The sequence below is a fragment of the Littorina saxatilis genome, linkage group LG6, assembly GCF_037325665.1.
Source record: "Littorina saxatilis isolate snail1 linkage group LG6, US_GU_Lsax_2.0, whole genome shotgun sequence".
Lineage (NCBI taxonomy): Eukaryota > Metazoa > Mollusca > Gastropoda > Littorinimorpha > Littorinidae > Littorina > Littorina saxatilis.
Window position 1 is genome coordinate 30018983 of NC_090250.1, and position 25774 is coordinate 30044756.

Here is a 25774-nt window from a genome sequence, read left to right on the forward strand (position 1 = left end):
TTCATTTTCTAACCCACAGAAAAAATTCATGACACAAAAAGCACAATTATCACTCAAATTTGTGTAAACGTTAAAATTTCCAAAATTTCTCAAAAACAGTAGAAATAAACATGCAACTTTGTAAAATATAAATCATTTATAAAGTTTTCACAAATCAAACATCAAAGTAAAAAAGAAATCCGCGAAAAGAATATACATTTTGCACAGTTCATTTGATCAGCAATGTAAGTTGTAACTTGTAAGGCAAGAACAGAATCAAAACTTTCTGAAAATTGTGACCCAACATGCTTCTTACAACTGAGTCATGCCACACACCATCTGCACGAGTCAACAACATCTAAAAGCAAAAGATGATTAAACAGACATTTTCATTCACTCACTGTTACACATTTGTGAATGTATGTGTGATTAGTTGAAATAATGAGAACAAACATGACCTCTGCACTCCAAAAAAATTGTTGTGTGACCTTTCAGTTTTACACAGCCAAATAGACTGTCAGAACGCATTTCAATCTTCACACATTTAATGACAATGCCTATCCATTGCTTTATCTTGGCCAAGCTAAGTGCCTAGACACACCAGTCATCCAGCTCCCTTACCACCCATGTGGATTGAAGAAACAAATGTGCGAGAAAATAAAAATATTCAGATTTGATTCATTGGAAGACAACCTCAAAATAGCAAAGAACTTTGAACAATGTAAAAATCAGCAGTTAAATCATGTTTGTACAACTTACCAGATCTCATAAAAACAACACAAACACACATATAGTCTCTCTCCCTCTGACAAAACACTTCCTGTAGTGATACATAACAATGCACAAATTCACATTTTGACAAATGAAAATGATCAATAATTCATATAAGTATATCTTTTTCAAACAAAAGGAGGATTCCAGATGTGATGATTTAGCTTTCTCTACATGTTCTTCTTTTTAAAATTGTGTAGCAAAGAAAAAGACACTCCGAAATTTCAGACTTCAAAGTTAACACTCGCACAAATTGTAAAATTGTCTTTTAATCACAGCACAAAATCTACAATAATGATTCTCAGTTAAAAAAAAAAAATGTCTCGCTTCTCTCAGAAACATATTCATGTTAGCTAGCCTGCTTCAGTTATATACACTTTGAAAAAAAAAAGATCACCAGCTCCTAATCTACACTAAAACCGAAGTATCCCAATAACACAGCCAGATAAATGCACTTGAAACAAGAAATAACATTTCACTTTCAGCAGGCAATCTCTTAACAAAGCAACAACCAAATCGCTACACTCCATCCAGATCACTTGCCTTCATTACACTTCTTTGCAACAGACATCACTAACAAACAACACAACATTCATTCTTGAAAGATAGACACACAATCAGTAAAATATAAGCAGTAAGTAAAAATGCAAAGGTTAAAATGCAAGCCACAAAAGAATGCTGCCTGAACATAAACTTCAGCAAACCAACTGTTGATCCTACCATGGTTTGATAGAGGAGGGGAAGTAACTGAGTTTAGAGGGACAACAGCTAATGCCTTGGAAGTTAAAAAAAAAAATCTTTTCTCTATCCACCATAATGATAAGCTCATCACACAGAAGACATCACACTATGCTTGTTGGTAACAAAATGCATGCCTGTTATTTTGCTACACAGAAACAAAATTCTTCATTCCTTTCATTTCCTCTTGTCTACTCCAAACCAGCCAAGAAAGTTAAGAGTCGCTAACAGAAAATACAGCTGGTCGGACTACAGTGAACCTAGATATTTAATTAAGGAGGCCTTATTGATCTATAAGGACATTCAAACCGTAAAAAGCTCAATGTATCAACTTGGCTCCACTGAAGGCTGTTGTTAAAAGAAAGAGCTAAAACTTACAACTTAATGACTGTCAACAGCGAAGATCACAAGACACATCAGTAAAATCACAAATGCATACAATTTATGTTTTAAGTGTTCAGTAGTTCACCAGTGAAGAGAGCAGAGAAAGCAGAAACACACATTCAGTGAACATCTGAGCCATCTCAAATACTCTTGTAGTAAGTAAGACTAAGAACAATTTCTCTTGTCAGGCCATAGAAACAAGTAGTTCTGTATTCTTCCTTATCTTTTAGAAGCATACCATTAATCATTATGAAATTAGTAGACAATACTTCATGATTGTAAATTTGCTTCCAGCTAGACTCTGTTAGAAGATCTGAAACAAAAGAAGCTCCAGCACACCATCTTTTCTGAGTGTGCTCATTTTTCTGTCTGACTGTATGCTGTTCTCATGATCGTCTATGACATCACTTCCCTTTCTTACACTTTTCTGTGTGAACAAATACAATAAATCGCCATCCTAAAGTGTAGGTACTTAACCCTCTCCTGGATCACAAACTAAGAAGGCCGCAAGTATACATTAAATCTTTTATCATGCACACTCTTGGACTGCTTTCGGTTTCACCAAGAACAGCAGGAAGAACATAACTCTCCTCTGGTGCCCTTCTTGATTAACCAAAATAACAAGCAAAACATTGTGCAACAATCAGAGTAAAGACAGGAGGAAAGACAGAGAGAAATGAAAGGTAAGAAAACAGGTATCAAAATGTGCAATCATGGTAAATCAAGCCAAAATGAGAAAAACAGACAAGAAAACAAAATATATGAATGATATCCAACACAAGAGGGTACAACTCTTTTGAGTTTTTGGCAGGCTTGATAACAGCAAAAGCAAGCTATTCCGCAGAACACAGCCACACAAATAATTAGGCCTTTTTTTTTTTATTCATAATTGTTCTGAGAAATTCTTCAGATCTGTGAAATAATTTTGCTGCAGCAGGAAAACTTCTGTGGGTATTGTGCATCAAGAGCATCCATGATTTACCTCCTTGTCACCAAACGACGCCAAGAATCTGTAATCAAACATGTTACCCCGCTGGGAGCAAACACATCGAACGCCTCCAGTGGCGAGGAACATGGTGTAACACCGCACTAGTTCAGCTTCCCAAGTTTTGAAGACTACATATAGGAGATAACGCGTTTGACCTCCCATAGTCTACCAAGGGCTACCAGGTTTGTTACAGAGTGAGATAAAATCTTACATCTCAAGTACAGGCAACAAGAGGCAGCGCGCAGCAGTTCACTAATAATCCACTCTCACTTCACCCCTAAAAGGTCATCACGAGACAGAAGAGATGGGGTTGTGAGGCGAGCCCATCTGTGTGAGCACCTTGTCCAACCACTGCAGAGGGCCGTTGAGGTGGATCTCGATCCAGCAAGGCGTACTGGTCACGTCCTGGCGGTGGTACTCCGCGCCCCAGCCCTTGACGAAGCTCATACGGATGGTGCACATTTTGGTCAGATCATAGACGGCCTCAAAGCCGTGGTTGACGGACTGGCTGAGCAGGGCGGCAAACTCCTGGTTGTTGAAGATCTTGAGAGAGCAGCCAGGGGGGATCTTGCAAACGGTGGTGGGGTGGAAGCCATGGTGATAGTTGCAGTTGCGGCTCTGGACAAAGATGCTGCTGTCACTCAGGCACTCGGCAAACACCTCGCCCCCAACGTAGTACAGGTGGACACCTTCACATTTTCCAAAATCACATGTATGTAATACTACACAAAAAGAACTGAAAACATTGAAAGTCATAAAAGAGGAAAGTACGATAATACTGTTCACTAAATGCAGTTACTGGCTAGAACGAATACTTATGGAAGGGATACAATACATTCATAAATAAGATGAAAAAATACCAATGACAATATGGCGGAAACCGGCACGGTTGGCCTAGTGGTAATGCGTCCGCCCCGTGATCGGGAGGTCGTGGGTTCGAACCCCGGCCAGGTCATACCTAAGACTTTAAAATTGGCAATCTAGTGGCTGCTCCGCCTGGCGTCTGGCATTATGGGGTTAGTGCTAGGACTGGTTGGTCCGGTGTCAGAATAATGTGACTGGGTGAGACATGAAGACTGTGCTGCGACTTCTGTCTTGTGTGTGGCGCACGTTATATGTCAAAGCAGCACCGCCCTGATATGGCCCTTAGTGGTCGGCTGGGCGTTAAACAAACAAACAAACAAACAAACAAATATGGCGGAATAAAATCTTATCTTCTTGTTAAAGGTTTCCCAAACAAAAAAGTATTCAAAGCAGTACTTTTGATAATGTGCTATCACTACCACACTAATGATGAAATGGAAATGGGAATGAGCTGTAACCAACAAAAACAATAACCTCCCAAGGAAGCCCTCAGATAAGGAAACAATGTAAAAGGGCAGTGGCTCTCTATGTGTCAGAACAGAACACCAGCCGAATGAATCATGATGCATGCTCGGGAATTACAGTACACTTCACTGTCTCAGTTTGCATCATTTTCACTCTTCTTTCAATCAATGACTTTGATAATATCATCAGTCTAAAAGTGAATTCTTATTTGAACAGAACTTCTCAAATCTAGGTTTACGTGTCCAAACATTTTCCCTACCAGGTCAATGAGTATTCAGCTTTACATGTAATGTGAGAATCATGGTCTTTGCCTGCGAAGGTCACTGCAGCCCACAGATTAGTATAATGGAAACTGACTTTTGCCACATGTTGATACATTACAGCACTGTTTATTGCATTGCAACCCCAAAACCCTCACCTTTTCCAATGTGTCGTCGTGTGTTCTCGATGGTAGAGTTGCGGTTGACGTTGGACAGCAACCCAAGACAAAACCGATCAGCGTTGTTGGAAGGGTCACAGAATCCATCTGTCACTATGGAATTGTGGGAAGCATGGAATGCCTCCCCGACTCGATTGTTCAGCTCATAATAGACAATGGAACACCAATACTGAGGTTCTTGGTAGGTGACTGGTTGCAGATCAACTGAAAAACGACACAGAATGCACACAGAAGAGTTAGACAACCAATGTAGAACTTCACAAACCTTGAACCTCAATTATGGCCGTTTTGAGGAGAAAAAAAAAACTGTTTTGAAAATTCCCCGCATCAAATAGAACTTCAATTCATAGGTTGCTATTTTCGTTTGAACAGTACAATAGCAGTCCAAATGTGTATTAATGTGTATTAATGTCAGTTGTTAATGATATTTGATACAACTGAGAAAGTATTTAGATATAGGAGCTCTTTATCCAAAGGAGGCATCCAGAATCTATATATATATACGACTTGTGTCTGTCTGTGTGTCTGTGTGTCTGTCTGTGAGTTCGCGATGCACGGCCAAAGTTCTCGATGGATCTGCTTCAAATTTGGTGGGCATATTCAGGTAGACCCGGGACAGGACACAACCTGGTCGATATTTCAACACGTGCTCTCAGCGCGCAGCGCTGAACCGATTTTGGTTCCACCTCAGCTATTTTGGTTCCACCTCAGCTACCCGGGCCCCCATACCGACACACCAAAGCCAAAGTTCTCGGTGGATCTTTTTCAAATTTGGACACCGTATTCAGCTACACCCCGGACACAATATCATCGATGAGATATTTCAACACGTGCTCTCAGCGCGCAGCGCAGAACCGATTTTGGTTTTTGTGTTCATTTCACCATTATAAGTAACTCTTCCTTATCTTCTCATCTTCTCCAGGTTTTCAGCGTTTACCTCCCTTCCTTCGTATGGTGCACTATAGTATGAGTGGTGCGTCTTCGGATATTCCCGGCGTTCTGTTACTATTTTTAGAAGGTCACCGCAGTGTCCAGAACGTAAATTGGACTCGTAAATTATCCTCACTGTAAAAGTGCAAAGGTCGAATCAATTTATAGCCACGCGAAAAATACACTGTCATCTATCTCTCTATATATACGGCTTCTCTGTGTTTGTGTGTGTGTGTGTGTGTGTGTGTGTGTCTCTCTATGTGAGCAACACCTGGGGATTGTTCAGTTCTGTTTGTGATGTGGTCTGGCGGCTTTTGTGTATTTGTATGTACTGGCCTTCCTTTGAGAAGCCATAACAGTTCAAAAGGGCTTACAGATAAGCTCTAAATTGCTCAATCCTGTTTGAGTGGAGTTCGCCTCCAAAGGTGATTAACACGGTTACATTCGTCGACAAGGATGGGACTCGATATGGTCAGGAATGGCATTATGGCCACTGAATCATTTTCGTGCTGTTCCCATTCCACGAATGTGGGAGGGACCTAAGCTTGGCGGGTCCATTGTTCGGACCCGGCGAAGCCGGCGTACGGCTCTAAGTACTTCTTCCCGGCGAAGCCGGCTACCCGGCGAAGCGGGTATTGTATTCATTCTAGTTAGAATATACAGTAAAACCTGTCTCTAACGGACACCCTTGGGGAATGGTAATAGTGTCCCTATTAGACAGGTGTCCCTTCTTCACAGGTGGAGGGGCCGGGGCAATATTTTACAAAGAGCATGTAAAATGAACAAGACACTTTTTGTCAGTCCTGTAGTATGTATTGTATTTATTGGATTGAACATGAGACTCACTGAAAATGTGAGTAAACAAATGATACATGTAGCAAACAACAACAACAACAACAACAACATTCCCCCCCCCCCCCCCCCCCCCCCACCCCGTTCCCTGTGCATTCAAACTTACACAAGTCGGACGTCACAAAGCTAAAAGTAGCTGACTCTTCATCAGTCATTCAACGGGAAATTCCGCAGTGTGTCTCGACCAAATTGGGTCAGCTCTTGTTTCATTGCAGTACAAAACCACTCCCATACCACGTTGTTCAGGTCTTCATATTGCGTTTTCCGACGTTTCACAGTTTTTTGGTCGATTCGCGCACCTGACTCCCACTCCTTCATCACGTCTTCTTTTTCCGATTTGATCCTCGCGATCTGTGTTTTACCACATCCCATCTCCTTCGCCACATCTCGGCATGATTGGCCGCTATCTAGTTTTTTCAAGGCAGCGACACGCTGCTCTAAAGTCAACGCTTTTCTTTTTCCTGCTGGAGATTCCATTTTCAAACACAGTAGTCTACTGTTGCTTTTGGTTGTGACTGTATCCACAATGCGGAAAAGCGAAAGTAAGTGAGCGAAAGGGGTCTCCATCTAAACAAGCCACTGATTGGTCAGAAAAGGGACAGGACAACCAATTAACAATCATTTGTGCTACGGCTACGGCTGCCGAGCACTGACTTGCATAACAGTCGAGTTTTCGAAGTTGCGTTTTTATGTACGTTGTGTCCGTTTGTGACAGTGTTTACACTTCCTACGGTCCGAAAAATCGTGTCCGCGTCCGTAAGTGGCAGGTGTCCGCCCGTTAAAGGTTAGTTATTGTTGAAATCGTGTTCGTGCCATGATAAACTGTCCGTATGTAGCAGGTGGCCGTTACAACAAGGGTCCGCTAGACTCAGGTTTTACTGTATACAAGATTTTTCCCTTTGTCACCAAACCTTCAGTGGTTATATTTCATATTTCTGAAGAAAAAAATCATGTGTAAGCTAAAAATACAACAGAAGCAACCTCCTATCTTCCATGTTCTGACAAAGTTTCTGCCCAAATGTGGCACGGAAACCTTGTGAGTTTAACTTAAGGGTTTTTTTGCGCTCTCTCGAAACAAATGAAGATACAAGTTTTCTTCTCAAGAACTTTTTCTCACTTTAAAAGCAGCTGGAGATTCGAGCTTTTCTCACCACATAGGCCCAGACATATGGGAGCTATTGCTTTTGTTCCAAAACCTCACAAATTCAGATACGAGGTTTGTGAATTACAGCGACGATATATATATATATACTTAGTCTTACCGCTTTCAATAAAGCAAATGCTCTTACAACTCACCTTTGTCACAAGCAATACGAATCAGACACACCCAATCCCTTGTAAATGCACAAAAAAGATGAAGTAAAGTAATGACTGTGGTATTGTCATTCTAACTCTAGTCACAGCCCCCACACATACACCACACACACACTGACCTTAATTAGGAAACAAAAGAAAAAAGTTGTCTGTGCTCACATTTCTTGCCTATACCACGATTAGCAACGTGTTTAGGAATGGCGATGTGTGGCATTGAGGAGGTGTCCATGGGCTGGGGGCCGCTCTCGCCGGGTGGATGGTGTGACGGTGGGGGCATAGCGTTGTTGTTCTGGCTCAACCCCTGGTTGTCATCCTGCGCCTGGTACGCCGGGGGCGGCGTGTCCGCTGGTGTGGGATGGAAACCAAAGTTAAAGAATTTCACAATACAGTGGAACCCCCTTTTAAGACCTCCACAAAACTGAGAAAATCAGGTCTTAAAAAGGAGGGGGTCTTAAAATGGGGGTAAATTTACTCAGGTAATAAAAAAAAGATGAGAAAACAGGGTCTTAAAAGGGAGGGAGTCTTAAATTGGGGGGTCTTAAAAGGGGGGTTCCACTGTAATACAGCTTGAAAGAATACCTCAAGCCTGGAGAACTAAAATGGCAGTTCCAGAAACATATGAAGTCAGAAAGGAACAAGAGTGTGAGAGAAGAACGAAAGGGAAACTTCCTGTGTTAAATTAAAAACATCAAGAACTAATACTAACAGACGAGACTAAACCAAAAACAATGCATATCATACATGATACAATAAGGCAGAAGTAATTGTCTCCCAATAAAACAGTGATATGGGAAAATAATGGAGAAATAAGGGTAGGTGTTTTGGGGGTAGAAGAGGATACAAGGTGCAAAATCAGACAGACATTGTCAGGACTGATACGCTCTGATAGCGATATATATATATAACTAGATGATTACCCGCTTCGCCGGCTACCGGCTTCGCCGGGAAGAAGTAGAGCCGAATACCAGGCTGCGCCTGGGACCCGGGTGTACGCCGGCTTTGCCGGCGCACGAAGGAAAGGAGATAAACGCGCAAAACACTGGAGACCTTCTAAAAATAGTAACGTGCAGTGACCTTCTAAAAATAATAACGTAGTAACGGGAATATGGATTGACGCCACACGGAGGAAGGGAGATAATCGCGGCTGAAAACACTGGAGAAGATAAGGAAGAGTTACTGGTAGTGGATCCCGACAAAAAAACACAAAATCGGTTCAGCGCGCACAGCACGTGTTGAAATATCTCATCGATGAGGTTGTGTCCGGGGTGTAGCTGAATGCGGTGTCCAAATTTGAAAAAGATCCACCGAGAACTTTGGCCGTGCATCGCGAACAGACAGACAGATATATATATAATATATTATATTTTTATAATATAGACAAATCTTGAATCACATACCTGGTAATCCAAAAGGACTGCCTGGACCAGAACTGGGTGGATTGGGGGAGTGTTGCTGCTGAAAGGGGTAGGTGACATTGTGTGGCATGTTCGGTTCAGGTACTGACTGGAACGCCGGCATGTTGCCGCCAGACGGGAACTCGCTGTAGCGGGGAACCAGCACTGGTGGCAACACTAAAACAAAGAAACAAAAAGAAAAGCTGATGAATGACATCCAAATTATTCAATTCAATAATCCTGATCAAGACATGTGGAAGTGATGCTACACAGAATGAACACTTCATTTAACAATTTAAAGCCCTGTCCAATGGGATATAACTTTGCAAGGACTCCATCAGAAGTGTGCCTGTAACCCCCTGAAGCAGTTCTGATAATATTTTCACATAATCGAGTATAAAAGTATACAGCACTAATTTTTTTCCCTCTTACTGTTCAGGGCTGTGGTAAACCTCACAGTTGCCGCTAACAGTAACAGTAGAATAATCCAGTCAAAAGCAAAACAGCAAATAATGCTCCACATGTAATCACAGTTAAGTGATTTATTATCCATTAGCTATCACGAAGACCCATGCATTTAGATTCTCTTTCAAGCAAAAATCAATATCATGCCTTAATGGACCATCACATCCACAAGGGGTGCTAGCTGTAGCTGTTGACAAGCACAGAGTGGTTCACATGTATTCTTGAATCTATCCCCAATTCTCTCACATTACCATCTTCTAAAACAGTAAATGACAACTCCAAATGATATTTATCAGAGAAGGGGAGATCGATAGATAAATGGATAATTTAATTGTATAACCAGTTATTTGGTTTTTACAATGTTAAACAAGTCGCGTAAGGCGAAAATACAACATTTACTCAAGTAGCTGTCGAACTCACAGAATGAAACTGAACGCAATGCCATTTTTCAGCAAGACCGTATACTCGTAGCATCGTCAGTCCACCGCTCGTGGCAAAGGCAGTGAAATTGACAAGAAGAGCGGGGTAGTAGTTGCGCTGAGAAGGATAGCACGCTTTTCTGTACCTCTCTTCGTTTTAACTTTCTGAGCGTGTTTTTAATCCAAACATATCATATCTATATGTTTTTGGAATCAGGAACCGACAAGGAATAAGATGAAAGTGTTTTTAAATTGATTTTGAAAATTTAATTTTGATCATAATTTTTATATTTTTAATTTTCAGAGCTTGTTTTTAATCCAAATATAACATATTTATATGTTTTTGGAATCAGAAAATGATGGAGAATAAGATGAAGGTAAATTTGGATCGTTTTATAAATTTTTTTTTTTTTAACGATTTTCCGATTTTTAATGACCAAAGTCATTAATTCATTTTTAAGTCAACAAGCTGAAATGCAATACCGAAGTCCGGCCTTCGTCGAAGATTGCTTGGCCAAAATTTCAATCAATTTGATTGAAAAATGAGGGTATGACAGTGCAGCCTCAACTTTTACAAAAAGCCGGATATGACGTCATCAAAGGTATTTATCGAAAAAAAGAAAAAAACGTCCGGGGATATCATTCCCAGGAACTCTCATGTCAAATTTCATAAAGATCGGTCCAGTAGTTTGGTCTGAATCGCTCTACACACACACACGCACAGACACCACGACCCTCGTCTCGATTCCCCCTCTATGTTAAAACATTTAGTCAAAACTTGACTAAATGTAAAAAGGAAGGGGGGGGGGGGGGGGGGGGGGAAGGAGAAAGAATGTAAGAGAGAATTTTTTCAGAAAAACATTTGGGAGCTGATTTTGTCTAGTCCAGAGCACTGTCTCTCCACCACAAATCAGAACTGGCGAGGTTACCATATTGAGAATCAAAGGCGTATTTTTAATCTTTTTTTTTTATTTATCAAAGGCGTATTGATTTGGAGAAAAGGGTGCCCCTCCCCCCCCCCCCCCCTCCCCCTCCCTGAAAAGGATCTTGACTATTCATGAGATGAAAGGGGCAGGGGCAGGCAGAGAAGCGGGAGGCCAGGAAGGCACATGCAATCAGGGCATCAATGTCAGAAGACACCGCCTTCCTCAACATGACTCATGTAGCCTCCCTGTCTCAATCACCAGGACACTGGAATGAGAGACATGCCGAGAATGTGTGTGCAAGAAATAACCATACAATCTTACAGATTTGCTTGCAAAACTCGGTTTCTAATGCCATATTATGTAAAAGAAGAAGAATTAGAAAACAACAGCCCTAGAAACCCATAAAACAGACGACCTTATCTAATTACACTTTGAATGCAAATTAGAAAGAAAGCTCACAACTGAGGAAATTGCACTGAAGTTGATACCATACCCATGCCATTTACACAGAACACAATGCAGGTTTTTTTGTTTTATTTTTTGAGAACACTGCGATTGTCAGTTTGTCTACTTAAGGAAGGATATTTTATTCTTCCCATTCTCTTTTTGTGAAAAGAACGCAGTCTTTCCTAACAACCCTCCTCTATTTAGTCTTGATTCTAAACCTAGTGTGCAGAGACAAGCAGGTGTTGAACTCTAATTCAGTTCTGCAGCCTGAAACAGTAACAGTTTTCATGCTGTCTGGTACATGTACTATCCTTTTCAAGCAAAAACACAATCTTACCATCAATCAATCTATAAAAAAAACAAGAAGGGCAAAGCCCATACGACTCACATGCTTTACACATTTTTCCTACCAAAATACATGTGACCTTGACCCAAGGTCAAGGTCATCCAAGGTCATGCAACACAAAGCTGTTAATTCAAGACATAGGAAGTACAATGGTGCTTATTGGCTCTTTCTACCATGAGATATGGTCACTTTTAGTGGTTCACTACCTTATTTTGGTCACATTTCATAAGGGTCAAAGTGACCTTGACCTTGATCATATGTGACCAAATGTGTCTCATGATGAAAGCATAACATGTGCCCCACATAATTTTTAAGTTTGAAACAGTTATCTTCCATAGTTCAGGGTCAAGGTCACTCCAAAATATGTATACAATCCAACTTTGAAGAGCTCCTGTGACCTTGACGCAAGGTAAACCAAACTGGTATCAAAAGATGGGGCTTACTTTGCCCTATATATCATATATAGGTGAGGTATTGAATCTCAAAAACTTCAGAGAAAATGGGAAAAATGGGAAAAATAGCTGTTTTTTAGGCAACATTTATGGCCCCTGCGACCTTGAAGCAAGGTCAAGATGCTATGTATGTTTTTTGGGGCCTTGTCATCATACACCATCTTGCCAAATTTGGTACTGATAGACTGAATAGTGTCCAAGAAATATCCAATGTTAAAGTTTTCCGGACGGACGACGTCCGGACGGACGACTCGGGTGAGTACATAGACTCACTTTTGCTTCGCATGTGAGTCAAAAAACCACGGAATTTGGTAGGGACTGTATGTGTATACATATCTTCTTAGTTAACTCTTGTGCAAACTACTGAAAATGAACACAATGGTACCCAGTCAGTCTCACCTGGACTTTCCACACGCTTGTAGTGGTAAGGGTTGATGCACACCTCCTTCTGCTTGGCCGAAAAGGGGTACTCGCAACATTCCAGAGGTTTCAACTCATGATGCGACTGGAGGTCAGGCCAGCGCCAGACACGACAGTAGATAACATGGGGCAGACCTTTGCGATGGGACACCTGCAGACGACCGTCCAGGGACCTGGGAATGGTGACACACTTGCTGGACTGCCCGGGACTGCTGAGCGCTTTCTCCAAGTCTTCAAGGGCGCCCTTCTGCTTCTTCAGCTTCTTGACCAAAGAATCCACAGCCTTTTCGGCCCACTTTTCCTCCTCATCCCCCTGCTTCCATCCCAGCAACCGTTTGACTGCCGGGCTGGTAAAGGAGAAGATACTGGACAGTGGGGATGTCATTCTCCTCCTGAAACAGCAACAAAACAAACAACTTTTGAGTGATGGAGGTAACCACGGTCATCCAAACCAAAGTGCAAAAAACACCCACAAAACAACGACAATGCTTCCAGAAAAAATAAAACCACCTGGAGCAAAAGTGACCGAAGATCCCTTTAAAAGCAAGCATACAAATAACTAAGAACCAATTAAAAAAAAAGGCACTTTAGCATAGCATAGCATGAATAATTTAATCATATCCATGAGCAATCAAGGATTCAGTCTACACATTTGCGAAATTCACATAAAATAATCCCTGGATACACAACCAAATTCTGCACCAAGCAGCCAGAATTAATTTAATCAACACCAATAGGGTCCTCCAGTAATAGCAACTACTTTTATAAAAGTGCAAATGGTTTATCTTCCCTGATTAAATAAAGTCAGTCAGACCTTCCCTAAGATTCTTTTTTTTCTTCATTTTAAGTTTTTTAAAAATTCATAGCCTTTATCATGACACATCAATCAACAGGTCAAAATTTACATTGTGTTACACTGTCCACTCAGAAATCCCATTAAAGATGTTGACAGCCAGATGTTTTTTTTTTATATGAAGTCTTATATCGCGCGCGTATCTCCAGACTCGGACTCAAGGCGCAGGGATCTATTTATGTAACACTAACACAACAAGGGCCCAGGAAATTGCCTGTACTCAAATGAATTCAACATGTTAATCATCTGAAGATGCAACCTTCAATGCCAACCCCCCTCCAGCATTTGTAATTGTACTGGCTAAAACAGAGCTGCAAAAGTGCAAAGTACGGGGATAGTTAACTCAAACTGCCAGGACAATGGCTGATGGTTGAAAAAAATCGTATGTACCAGACATGCGCTGTAAGTGTTAACATGCAATTTGCTCCTTTGGTTTGCCTTCTTCCTTCACTTTCCAAATGATTTGGTAACTAGAAAATGTCTGAATTTTAACCCTTACACTGGTGCAATTCTGTTACACATGTTACATAGCCACTGGTGAATTAACAGAGAAAAATAAAGAAAAACGGTCATATAGCCAGATTTTCACATCCATGGGAGGTAATCGGAACCGACCAAACAGACTGAGCCAGTAGCGCGACATATGTCGTGACAACCAGGTGACAGTATACGTAAAGTAGCGCGACATATGTCGCGACAACCAGCCTAAGGGTTAAGTTATACTAAGAGAAGAACAACCTCTGGATCGACTTCCCCTCACAGATGTAGGCTGCAGGAGGATTTACTTGCTACATGTTTCGAAGAAAAAGCAACGTTATAAGACAGAACTCAACCCCACTGTGACCTTGAAATTTGAAGTTTAGCAGATGTCTGTAGGTCATCAAACCAAAATTGTGTAAATGTAAACAATGTTGTAGTGTTCCGTTTGTCTTCACGTTTATGCGCCACAAATGTAATTTCTCAGATTTGAGATAATAAAGTTAATTTGACTTGATTTCATTTACTGATGAAAAAAGAAGTCCTGCTTATCAAATGTTAGTTGTTACATTATTATTCACTCATGTTTACCATCATCTAGTTAAAAAAAAAACCAGGCATATTTTGATAAAATAAAAAAATTAATAATATGACATTAGACACAACAACAAAGTCAAAATGTAAGAAGAGACCTCATCATCACTGCTGTTGCCATCATTGAATGCGATTCCCACCAACATCGAACGCAGAAGAAGAAGAAGAAGAATGCGATTCAACCATGATCAGTATTTTTTTACTCTTTTTCAAATCTTTCTTTCTTTATTTGGTGTTTAACGTCGTTTTCAACCACGAAGGTTATATCGCGACGAGTCTTTTTCAAATAAAATAAGTCACCATTCCATTTCCGGTTTCCACATATTTTCAAATGTTTCTGTGTTCATCTCCGCTGTAGGACTAGGAGGTGTCCATAGATCTTCCTTTATGTCTGTCAGTGTCACCAATTATATCCTTCATTTCTTTAAAATCCAACCGATCAGAGCTATGATATAATCTGATCTCCAAAATCAACAAAATGCCTCTCATGCTAAATTTCTTTTGATTTAAAATTATTAAAAAAACAAGAAGTCAGTACAAACTACAAAGGGGATCCAAATATCTAATATAAATGACACGTTTCTCTTGTTTAAACAGGGCTTAAACAATAAAAGACCAAAACTATCTACTGCGTCAATATTCTGGTCCACTAAAAGATTTTGCTTGAAAAATGGCTTCAGAGGGAATATAGGGGTGGTTCGCTGGTTGGCGGGGGGAGGTCTGATAGCAATTAGCATGCATGCATGATGCTATCCCTTGACATCTTGATGACATTTGACAAGTGTTTACACATGAAACTGAACATCTGAATTCTGATGAAATATTGAAAAAGAAACACTTTAGTGGTCTGCCCCTGCGCTAAGAAAAGGTATTTTTGGAGGTACCCTGCATTTGTTCCAGTTACCAATGTAGGATGACTTGAATCATGAGAGAAACATGTGGTTGTGAGTATATATATATATGTTATCCCCAAATTCGGTTGAAATCCAACTAAAGAAATCAAGAAACACCAGCAGTCATTGTAAGTACCGGTAGATAGAAGTTATTAGAATTTAGAACTTTCTGTTAAAGTTAAAAATGTTGATCAGTAGCTTACATAAGCTATCGGGTCTAACTACGAGTTGGCTAACTATAAGGCATCCATTCCGGAACGCGCGGCACATCTGTAATAGTAGACGCGCGGCGCGCTGAGGATCTATTTGATCACTGAAGTGTGTTGCTATCACTATCACTAATCAGTCATATTTTGAGGCATATTGCAAGTAGCCTACTTCCATTACATGCCAGAATTAAGGAGTTATATTATTTGAAGCACAACAAGGTGTGACAATTTATGAAATTGTCAGGTAATAATCATAGCAGAGTGAGAGAGTCTGTCATTGTCAGACATTGTTGCCAATGTCGTCTTTGTAATAAAATCTGATTGAAACAATTAAGTTTGTGGGTGTAGTGTGCTAACTGAAACTCATGTGCAGCGCAAAGAGCATAATTGCAAAGTTATGATGTTGCGCTATATAAATCGAAAATTTTATTGTAAATTTTCATTTAATAAATATACCTACCCGAATCACATGTAGCAGTTGACTCAGTCTAAAGTGCTAGGTCTGAAAAGGCTACCCGTCTAAGGGGAGCAACCCCAACTAAAAAAGTGTAAACGTAGCTATGGTAATGACGACGCACCCAGGGAGTTACCTCCCCTCCTGCGTACTACGTCACTACTGCTACTGACCACGTGACCCCTATCATTCGACTCGAAGAATAAAATCTCCAAATCATAAGCGGGGTAGGTGGGAGGGACTACGATATGTGATTCGGGTAGGTATATTTATTAAATGAAAATTTACAATAAAATTTTCGATTAAATTACATATTCCTACTCCGAATCACATGTAGCAGATTGAAACAACAAGGCGGTGGGAAAGAAAAAATTCAAACTCACTCTCAAATCCTTGTCAAGAGCTGACCTCCTGCCACCATGGCAGGCAAAGCTCTAGATCCATCCTGGCGAAGAGCCGAGATGTCACGCAGGTAAAAATTCATGAAGACATCCTCGGAACGCCAGTATGCGGTGTGGAGCACCTCCTCCAGTCTTCTTGATCGTAACACGGCCAAGGAGGAGGCCCAAGCTCGCGTCTCGTGAGCCCGAGCTGATTCCAGAGGAAGGACAGGCTGTGTCCCCCCTTCATTGCGGCGGCTCCACTCGTAAGCATGCTTAATGAGCGCCGACACCCACCGGGCCAGAGTCGTCTTAGTAATATCCTTATGTCTCTCCGTATTGAGAGAAATAAACAAAAGCTTTTGAGCTGCGGATCTAAGAGACTGAGCACGGGCAAGGTAGATGCGAAGGGCTCTAACAGGGCAATTTACTAAGTCTGGATCATTCGGAGCCAGAATAGTGGACAAAGGCCTGACATGAACCAAAGGAGAAGCTCGCTCGGGAGCCTGGTTTTTCGCAAGAAACTCAGGTCGAAACCGCAAAGTAACGGACCCATCTGATTCAAAGGAAATGTCGTCCGAATTACCGGAAAGAGCGTGGATCTCACTGCCCCTTCGTGCCGATGCTAGCAGCAAGAGGAAAAGGGACTTGCGTGTAAGATTCGCAAAACTGGCATCTCTGAGAGGTTCAAAATCCGCTGAACGCAGAAACTCCATGACCAATAAGAGATCCCACTTAGGAACGGGCGTACGAGACTTGACGTCGGCAAGGGAAGCGCCCTTGATGACTCCAGCGATCACGCCACTAACATCTATAGAGCGACCTATCTGGCGTAGGGTCGCCGAGATGGCCGATCTTCTTACTTTCAACGAGGCAGCAGAAGCTCCCTGAGAGGACATGAAAGCAAGATGGTTCGCCACATGCATCGTGCGGGGCGCCGTAGCATCCAGCCGATGCTCGTGACACCAGGTAACCCAGGCCCTCCAATGTGACTCATAAACGGACGAGGTAGATGCTCTGTGCGAGCGTCCTACCAGGTCCATGGTCAGATCTGATGCCCCTTTGCGCCTCAGAGAAGACCGCACAACCTCCACGCGTGAAGATTCAGCATCTGAGGCTCTGCGTGGAGGCTGCCGGTGTGAGGCTGTACCAGTTCTCCTCGCGTGAGAGCGAGAGGAATGGGAGGGCCCTGGGCGAGTCTCAGCAGGTCCGGGAACCACGGCTGAGACGGCCAAAGAGGAGCGATCAGCAGGAGGGACGGGCCCTCCTGCTCCGCCTTCCTGAGAACTCGTGTGAGTAACTGGAATGGCGGGAACGCGTAAGCCTCCAGGCCTGACCAGGAAATGTCCATCGCGTTCGTCTCCCACGCCTCGGGATCCGGGAATGGTGAGACGAACACTGGTAGTCTCTTCGAGAACCTGGTGGCAAAAAGGTCCACCTGAGGTTTCTGCACAAGAGACCAGAGACGATCCAGCGCTCCGTGAGTGATGGTCCACTCTGTTTGAAGCACTCTGTCGGAGCGGCTGAGCGCGTCCGCCAGAGTGTTCAAGCTTCCGGGAAGGTACCTGGCCGAAAGCCTGATTTGATGCTCTGAACACCAAATCAGGATCTCGCAGGCCCTGACCGAAAGAGACGGAGACCGCGACCCTCCCTGCTTGTTGATGTAAGCTGCCACTGTCGTGTTGTCTGTAAACAGACGAACATGCTTGGCCTGAAGGGAGGGCCGGAACTTGTCCAGAGCTAGAGCCACGGCTTCTAGCTCCAGCAAGTTGATGTGCTGCATCCTCTGATCTGCCGACCACAGACCTGACGCAGTCAGCTGGTCTGTGTGAGCCCCCCACCCCATCAAGGACGCGTCCGTGAACAGGTCCAAATCTGGGGCAGGAAGGGCTATCGGCACGCCCCTGCACACCCACTCCGTGTCCAGCCACGGAAGGGTAGCGGATTGGAACCATCCCTGGAGGGGGATGAGGGCATTCCAATCCACCGTGGGAGAGTCCACGAACGGCTTCAGCGCCAGCTGAAATGGACGTTTGTGGACCCTCCCCAAGGGGACCAGGAGAGACATGGACTCCATCTGCCCTAAGATGGAGGCCAAAGTCCGCAGGGAGGCCCTCGGGAGAGGCAAAGTGGAGCGTATGCACGCCTGGAGCTTGTCCACCCTCTTCTGAGAGGGCTGAACAGTCCAAGCCACCGTGTCGAAAGACATTCCCAAGTAGGTGAACGTCTGACACGGTGTCAGCTCCGACTTTGATCGGTTGATCGAGAAGCCAAACAAGTTGGCCTCCCGAAGAACCGATTGGGTATCCTGCTCGCACCCCGCCTGACTCTGACTCAGGATGAGCCAATCGTCCAGGTAGGCACGTAGCCGGACACCCCGCGACCTCACCAGCGCGCAGACCTGTCTCACGACCATGGTGAAGACCCAAGGGGCGAGAGACAGGCCAAAAGGAAGGGCGCGAAACTGGTAAACCTGACTTGCCCACCGGAAACGAAGCCATTTCCGGTCGGCTGGATGCATAAGAATATGGAAGTATGCATCCGTCAGGTCGATGGAAGTCGCCCAATCTCCCGGGCGGAGAGAGTCCCTGACCGACGCTGGCGTCTCCATCTTGAACCTTATCTCCCTCAAAAAGGTATTGAGGAACGACAGGTCCAAGACAGGACGCCATGCCCCTGAGGCTTTGGGGACGGCGAAAAGCCGTCCGTAAAACCCAGGGGAACTGTGGTCGAGGACTTTCTCCACTGCGCCCTTCTGCACCAGGGAGTCTATTTCCGACCGAAGGACGGAAATGGCTTCCTGCGAGGAGGGAGGCCTGAACGCCGGCGGACGCCTGACCAGAGGTGCCTTGCCATCTTTCCAGAGAAGACGGAAGCCCGACCTCACGACCCCCACGATCCATTGACTCTGTACAGACACGAGCCAGTGGGAAAGTGCCCGGGAAGGGCCCCCCGCCATCACCAGAGTGGAGGGCGGGGTGGGGGGGAGATCGGGAGCACTTCATTGGGGGTGAGGCTTGCTTCCAGAGCCGCCTCTCCCCCTGCCGGAAGACGGTCGTCTTCTCGAGCCCCGAGAAGAGGAACGTCCCCGACCCTTGTCTGCCGGTTTGGGAGGGCCAGCAACCTTAGCCTGCTTCGGCTGAGAAGGCTGAGGCTGCTTGGACTGCTTGAGGCTGTGCAGGGAAAAGTCAGAGAACTGCTGGTCCCTGTTAGCCTGAATTTCCTGTCTTCGGGCATCAAAAACGAGATGCCCAAAGAGGGAACCCTCCAAGACCGGTGAGGCACGCAAAGTGTCCTTGGTCGCCTGATCCGAAAACTGAGAGTGTGACAGGAAGAGATCCCGACGACACATAACAGAGTGCGCATAGTGCACAGCGGAAAGTCTCATCTGTTCTTCATTGACCCTCGCAAGAGCGGCCAACAAAGTGGAGACGTCATCCGCATCCTGATCCTCGCTGAGAGAGAACGGATTCAGCGAATCAGTGAGGGCACGAGAGAGGGCCCGAATGAGCGTCTCAGCAATGGAGGCAAGCTCCAGCTGCTGACGCCCTGCCTCTTCAGAAGCAATCAGCGTGTTCTCAGAAAGGAGCACGCCGTCATCCTTCTTGATAGGCTTGGCCAACAAGGCCAGCATCTCCGGAGGAACTGTCAAAGATGAACGCGGGAGAGCGAAAGCATCCAACAAGTTCCTAGGAGACTTCTGCAAAACCAACCGCTTGTGAGACGACAGAGCGAATGCAGAAGCCTGAGAAGGCGAAGCCATCCACTGCTGAGCCAGCTCCGGAACTGAGCCGTGAGGCACGAGCAGCGGAACCGGAAGTGAAGGAATTCCGCTTCCGGAAGGAGATGGCTTGGCCAAAACTTGAGAAAGCTGAAAGGCTATGGATGGGGACTCCAAAAACCGGAAGTATGAGTCATCCTCCTTCCCAGAGCGAAAATCAGCCATCGCGGACGGTGCCGTCGAAGCGGCAGCCGAAGAGACCGAAGCCCCTTCCGCGAAATATCTCGAAGTGACCTCAGCAGCGGCCTCAAGAGCCACTTTGAGTCTCTCCGGATAACCAACACGTGCAGCTTCGCTGGCGACGGATTGAATATCCGAAACATCCGGCGAAGGACCGAAGTCCACATTGCTGGTAGAAGGGCGGTGAACACCGTAACCGGAAACCGGAAACCCGTCCACTCCAATGCCATCCGAACTCATGCCCTGAATAGGGAAAGAGTAAGAGGACGGCATGCCCACAGCCGCCGGAACCGGAACCGCAGTCGAAGCAACAACCGAAGACGGAAGCGCTGACTGCCCCGGCCAGGGCTGAGACACCTGCCCAAAGGGCTGGTGATGCCCCCCCGCGACTGCCACCCGAGAGGAAGCGGAAGCGGAAGAAGCAGCAGATCCGGTCTGAGCCGGAAAAGTATCAGGCGCGACCGCGAAAGGCGGAAGCGCAGACACTGTGGACGGCGGCCGGAAGGCCGATTGCCCAGAGGGCCACGTCCGGTCAACCCCGGAAACGACCCCAGCGGGTGCGTACATCGGGGGACCTATGCTTCCGGCGAGTGCCGGAAGCGCAGCAGACGGAACCGGCTGGTCGACTCCGGAAACGACCCCAGCGGGTGCGTACGTCGGAGGACCTACACTTCCGGCGAGTGCCGGAAGCGTCGAAGCCTGAACCAAATGCCGCCATTGCTCATCAACACGATGGTCTTCCGTGAAGCCAAAGTGAGAACGAACAGGGGTTTGCGGGTCGTGAACCCGCCGAAAAGGGCTGCTTCCCAGCAGGGAGCGTCCAGCGGCCTCACGAGGACCTACGGACAAGCCCAACTTACTTGCGTCGCCAACCACAGCGGTAGAAGGCACAGAAGCAACCGCCTCGGTCAAGGACAGCGTCACAGCCGGAAGCGGAAAGGAAGCCATCGACGGGACAACGGAAGTCGAAGGCTGAGAACGCACCATCTCCTCTCTCACCAACGTGCGAAGCTCGGGAACCAGCGAAGAAAGCAACGATGAAACCAGCGACGTCGAATCTGCAAGAGGCAGAGAAGACGAGCGAGAAACAACGGTACGCGTAGGTTGATTAGACTGCCCCCCAACCGGCTGGTCATTTGGGGCAGAAATAGGAACCGTCATAACAGCATTGTTAGCCGCGTCAGAAACAACAACCAAAATAGGCTTAGGGACAGAAGTGGAAGACTTGGGTTTAATTTTCCCCTTCGCATCAGCCTTGCCGCGCTCGCGCTTTTTGTCTCCGTCAGACATGCTGACAACAAAATGGAGACACAAAATTCCAAAATGGCTACCACAAAATACGTGACCAACACGTGGCCGAAAATTTCAAGTAGCAACTGAAAATATACGTTCGATACAAGTAAAGGAACGAGCTCACCAACTACCAGTGCAGCGGGTGAAGAGACGGGTGTGGGTGCCGGTGGGTGTCTAAGCAAACACCAAACAGCGAACTTCCACTAGAGCCAAAAAATTCACGACCTGCTCCCTAGAAAGCTGAAGTGTCGAATGATAGGGGTCACGTGGTCAGTAGCAGTAGTGACGTAGTACGCAGGAGGGGAGGTAACTCCCTGGGTGCGTCGTCATTACCATAGCTACGTTTACACTTTTTTAGTTGGGGTTGCTCCCCTTAGACGGGTAGCCTTTTCAGACCTAGCACTTTAGACTGAGTCAACTGCTACATGTGATTCGGAGTAGGAATATGTAATTTAATGCTCATTTATTATTATTATTATTATTATTTTCAGACAAATGAGTGTACTCCACGCAACATTTGAACATCGATGATTCAAACATGTTTCGCACACGTCCGTTGCAATACCAATACATACAAATGCTTCTTTCAATGTTTAATAACTAAAACTGTAATCGTTGGTCAAATGCTGAGTTATACAGTTATTTGTAATCATTAAAATAAACACTGCCCCAGGAATGACAGGGATGCACTAGTGAAGAAAAATAGTCTAGGAATTGTTGTCGACGTATTTTGTTTTCACTGACCGTACCCATCGTATTTTAGACAATCAGATGTTGCTCAAGTCAGTCAAGGGCGGGGATGTAGCTCAGTCGGTAGCGCGCTGGATTTGTATCCAGTGGGCCGCTGTCAGCGTGAGTTCGTCCCCACGTTCGGCGAGAGATTTATTTCTCAGAGTCAACTTTGTATGCAGACTCTCCTCGGTGTCCGAACACCCCCATGTGTACACGCAAGCACAAGACCAAGTGCGCACGAAAAAGATCCTGTAATCCATGTCAGAGTTCGGTGGGTTATAGAAACACCAAAATACCCAGCATGCTTCCTCCGAAAACGGCGTATGGCTGCCTAAATGGCGGGGGTAAAAAACCGGTCATACACGTAAAATTCCACTCGTGCAAAAAAACATGAGTGTACGTGGGAGTTTCAGCCCACGAACGCCGAAGAAGAAGAAGTCAGTCAAAATACAGGCATGGGAATTGAAAATTGTAAAAAAGGCGGAAAATTTATAACTGAAGATGCGAAGCGTGACGTCGACGGCGCAAAGCGCCTAGCCTTACTAGGGGGGTCCGGGGGCATGCTCCCCCGGAAATTTGTTTTTCTCCAAAGAACCCAGATGGTGCAATCTGGTGTCATCTGAGCTCCAAGTTTGCCATTAAATTCTGTTTTTAGAATCAGAATTTTTAGTACAAAAATGTACCAATTTTTGCTTTTTTGAAAAAAAAAATATATACATGTATGACAGGGATCGCGTTTACCGGTAATTTCCGGTATTTTACCGGTTAAGATTCGCCAATACCGGAAAAAAAAGTGGATGTCGGTCAGACGTACCGATTGTTATTTGGTTTGACCGGTAAAAAAAGTAGTAATTACAAAAATCGTTTGTCAGTACGAGGGAGAGAGAGAGAGAGAGAGAGAGAGAGAGAGAGAGAGAGAGAGAGAGAGAGAGAGAGAGAGAGAGAGAGAGAGAGAGAACTACAATGTTGCGATTATGTCTCCATTGATGACACTTGATGTCAAGGTGTCAAACATGACGTCAAAAATCAGACATCATACTTTTCGCGCCATTTCTTTCGGTTCCCGGTCCATCGTAAAATCTTTCAGTTTATGTTATAAGGGACGGCGTCTAACTACAGCCGACATAGCATCATACTGGGACATCACGTAGGCTACTCACACCATCTTAGATCTTTGTCTGAATACAGTTGATTATTGTGAGGCGAGTCGATTGCGATGAAGAAGCAACGATCTTTACTGTCTTTTCTACCCCCAAGAGGTGAGAAAAGGCCTTTGAATGAAGGAACTGAAAGTGAAAGTACTTCACGGCCTAGTACATCTGCAGAGCCCGAGTCTCAAGCGGCGGCAAAGAAACCAACATCGGCATCTTCCACTGTCAAACGATTTCAGGAAAAATTGTGCAAAGTTTCTGTGGTTGCGGACAGAGGGGGAGGGGGAGAACTTTCTCATGTTTTGTGAAGACTGCAAAAAAACACGTCAAAAAAATGGTTACACAAGAGGTTGTCGAAATTTTCAACATTCATCTCTCGAAGACCATTCAAAATCGCTAAGTCATAGAAATGCTGTTGTCTCTGCGCGTGAAAATTTTTTGACAACAAAGACTAGGCGAAAGTGAAACTGTAACAGTAAGTAACTAGTGAGTAAGTCTTCCAGTTGCGTGATTACTATTTGCTTTCCTATTTTATTTCGGAAGTCTCTCTCTCTCTCTCTCTTTGAGAGGGGGGGGGGGGGGGGGAAACGTCCGCATATCACTGACATTGATTTAATGTATTGTAAGTCATTGTTTGTCTTTTACTGGTTGCCTTGGCAAGCTTACCGATTTTCGTGAGAGCCTTGTAGCCAGCTCATGACGTCATACCGGTTTGAAAAATACCTAGCGCGATCACTGTATGATATGGTTTAAATTTGTAAACAAATTGATCTGTTGTAACACAATCTGTGCAATCTGGTTTACTTTCAAACATAAAAGTTCAATAACTGAGGCGGGCGGTAGCTAAGCAGTGCGTGAACAAAGTACAGAAAGTTTTTGCGGGCTTTTGCGCAAAGGCCAAAGTAACCGGTGCTTTTTTTGTGTGTGCCTCCCCCCTTTATTTTTTCGGCGGACACTTTTGCATTTTCGGCGGAACCAAAAAAAAAAATCCGTTCGGCGGACAATTCCCATGCCTGAAAATAAGATGACTGGTATAATGAATCCCAGGACAGTGCATGATTCAGTCACACTGATGATTACTTTAGTGGTCTGCCCCTGCACTAAGAAAAGGTATTATTGGAGGTACCCTGCATTTGTTCCAGTTACCAATGTAGGATGACTTGAATCATGAGAGAAACATTAAAAAAAATTAATCAATTGCCAAAAAATGCATGGATATATTTGAAAGCCTGTTTGATATCACCATGCACACCTGCTTGCAAATGGCTGGGACCGATTACCATTTGCTTATACAATATCTGTAATCTGTGCTTCACACTCGCAGTCGAGAAACAGAAACAGATATATTACTACCCCTGAAGTGGGGGGGGGAGTAAAATTGCACAGCAGCAAACCAGCTTGCAGCTGTGTGGGGTCTGATCGGATCTGTTGATTTAGTTAACAGCTATCTTCACACCTCTAAGGAACCCCTCCCTCAGCGCACATTTGTCCATACCCAACCCAAGCCCTCACAGTTACAAAATCCTGCTGACGGTGAAATGCAATGTGATGATCGCGAAGTCCCTTTCATTCCATAACCACACGCAAGCAAACTGCATACTAACCGAACTAATCAACATGTCAAATGAACGTCATAAATTCACGGAGAACATTAAAATGTCAGTGAACGCTCTCATCTACAGACAACACGTCACTATGCCCCCCCCCCCCCCCCCCCTCTCACTTTCGATGATTTCGACGATCAAAATGGCGAAATAACACGATTAGAAAGTGAAAATCGTACCTGTAACACTTCAAGCGTTGACCTAAGTCAGGTGATAAACGAATAAACTATCGATTGGAGCACTTGTTACGATTCACGGGCGGGAAAAGTACAGCCATGTATAAATTTCTATCAAATCCAGTGGCAGGGCAAGTCTAAAAATTTCTTTGCTATTGTAACTGGCGACAGTCAGACGGGAAGCAGTTCTCGTGAAACTTTTCAACACAATATTCCTCCGCGCTGCTAAGTCAACCCCACTTCCTGTTGAATAAATATTCATTATTTGTTAGTAGAATAAATATCTAAGAAACACAGTGTAGCGTTAAAGATAATATAGCTTTTGAAAATACAACTATCTGCCTGTTTACTAAAAAAGGTATGATGTCGTAAAGTGAACTATTTTTTAGCGGACGTCTAGTTTT

The 25774-nt window shown here is 44.4% G+C and overlaps 2 protein-coding genes across 2 annotated transcripts; both read right to left on the reverse strand.

Moving 5' to 3' along the window:
* Nucleotides 1–506: 506 nt before the first annotated feature.
* On the reverse strand, nt 507–25557 carry LOC138968955 (mothers against decapentaplegic homolog 5-like). The gene is made up of 6 exons (XM_070341639.1): nt 25374–25557; nt 12573–12985; nt 9122–9295; nt 7884–8069; nt 4608–4832; nt 507–3549 (listed from the first exon to the last, which is right to left on the reverse strand). Exons 2-6 carry the CDS (start codon nt 12976–12978, stop codon nt 3149–3151), a joined length of 1392 nt encoding a protein of 463 aa, XP_070197740.1. The 5' UTR covers nt 12979–12985; nt 25374–25557; the 3' UTR covers nt 507–3148.
* On the reverse strand, nt 16459–19412 carry LOC138967976 (uncharacterized). The gene is made up of 2 exons (XM_070340538.1): nt 18260–19412; nt 16459–17900 (listed from the first exon to the last, which is right to left on the reverse strand). The coding sequence occupies exons 1-2, from the start codon at nt 19410–19412 to the stop codon at nt 16459–16461; spliced, it is 2595 nt and encodes an 864-aa protein (XP_070196639.1).
* Nucleotides 25558–25774: the final 217 nt, after the last annotated feature.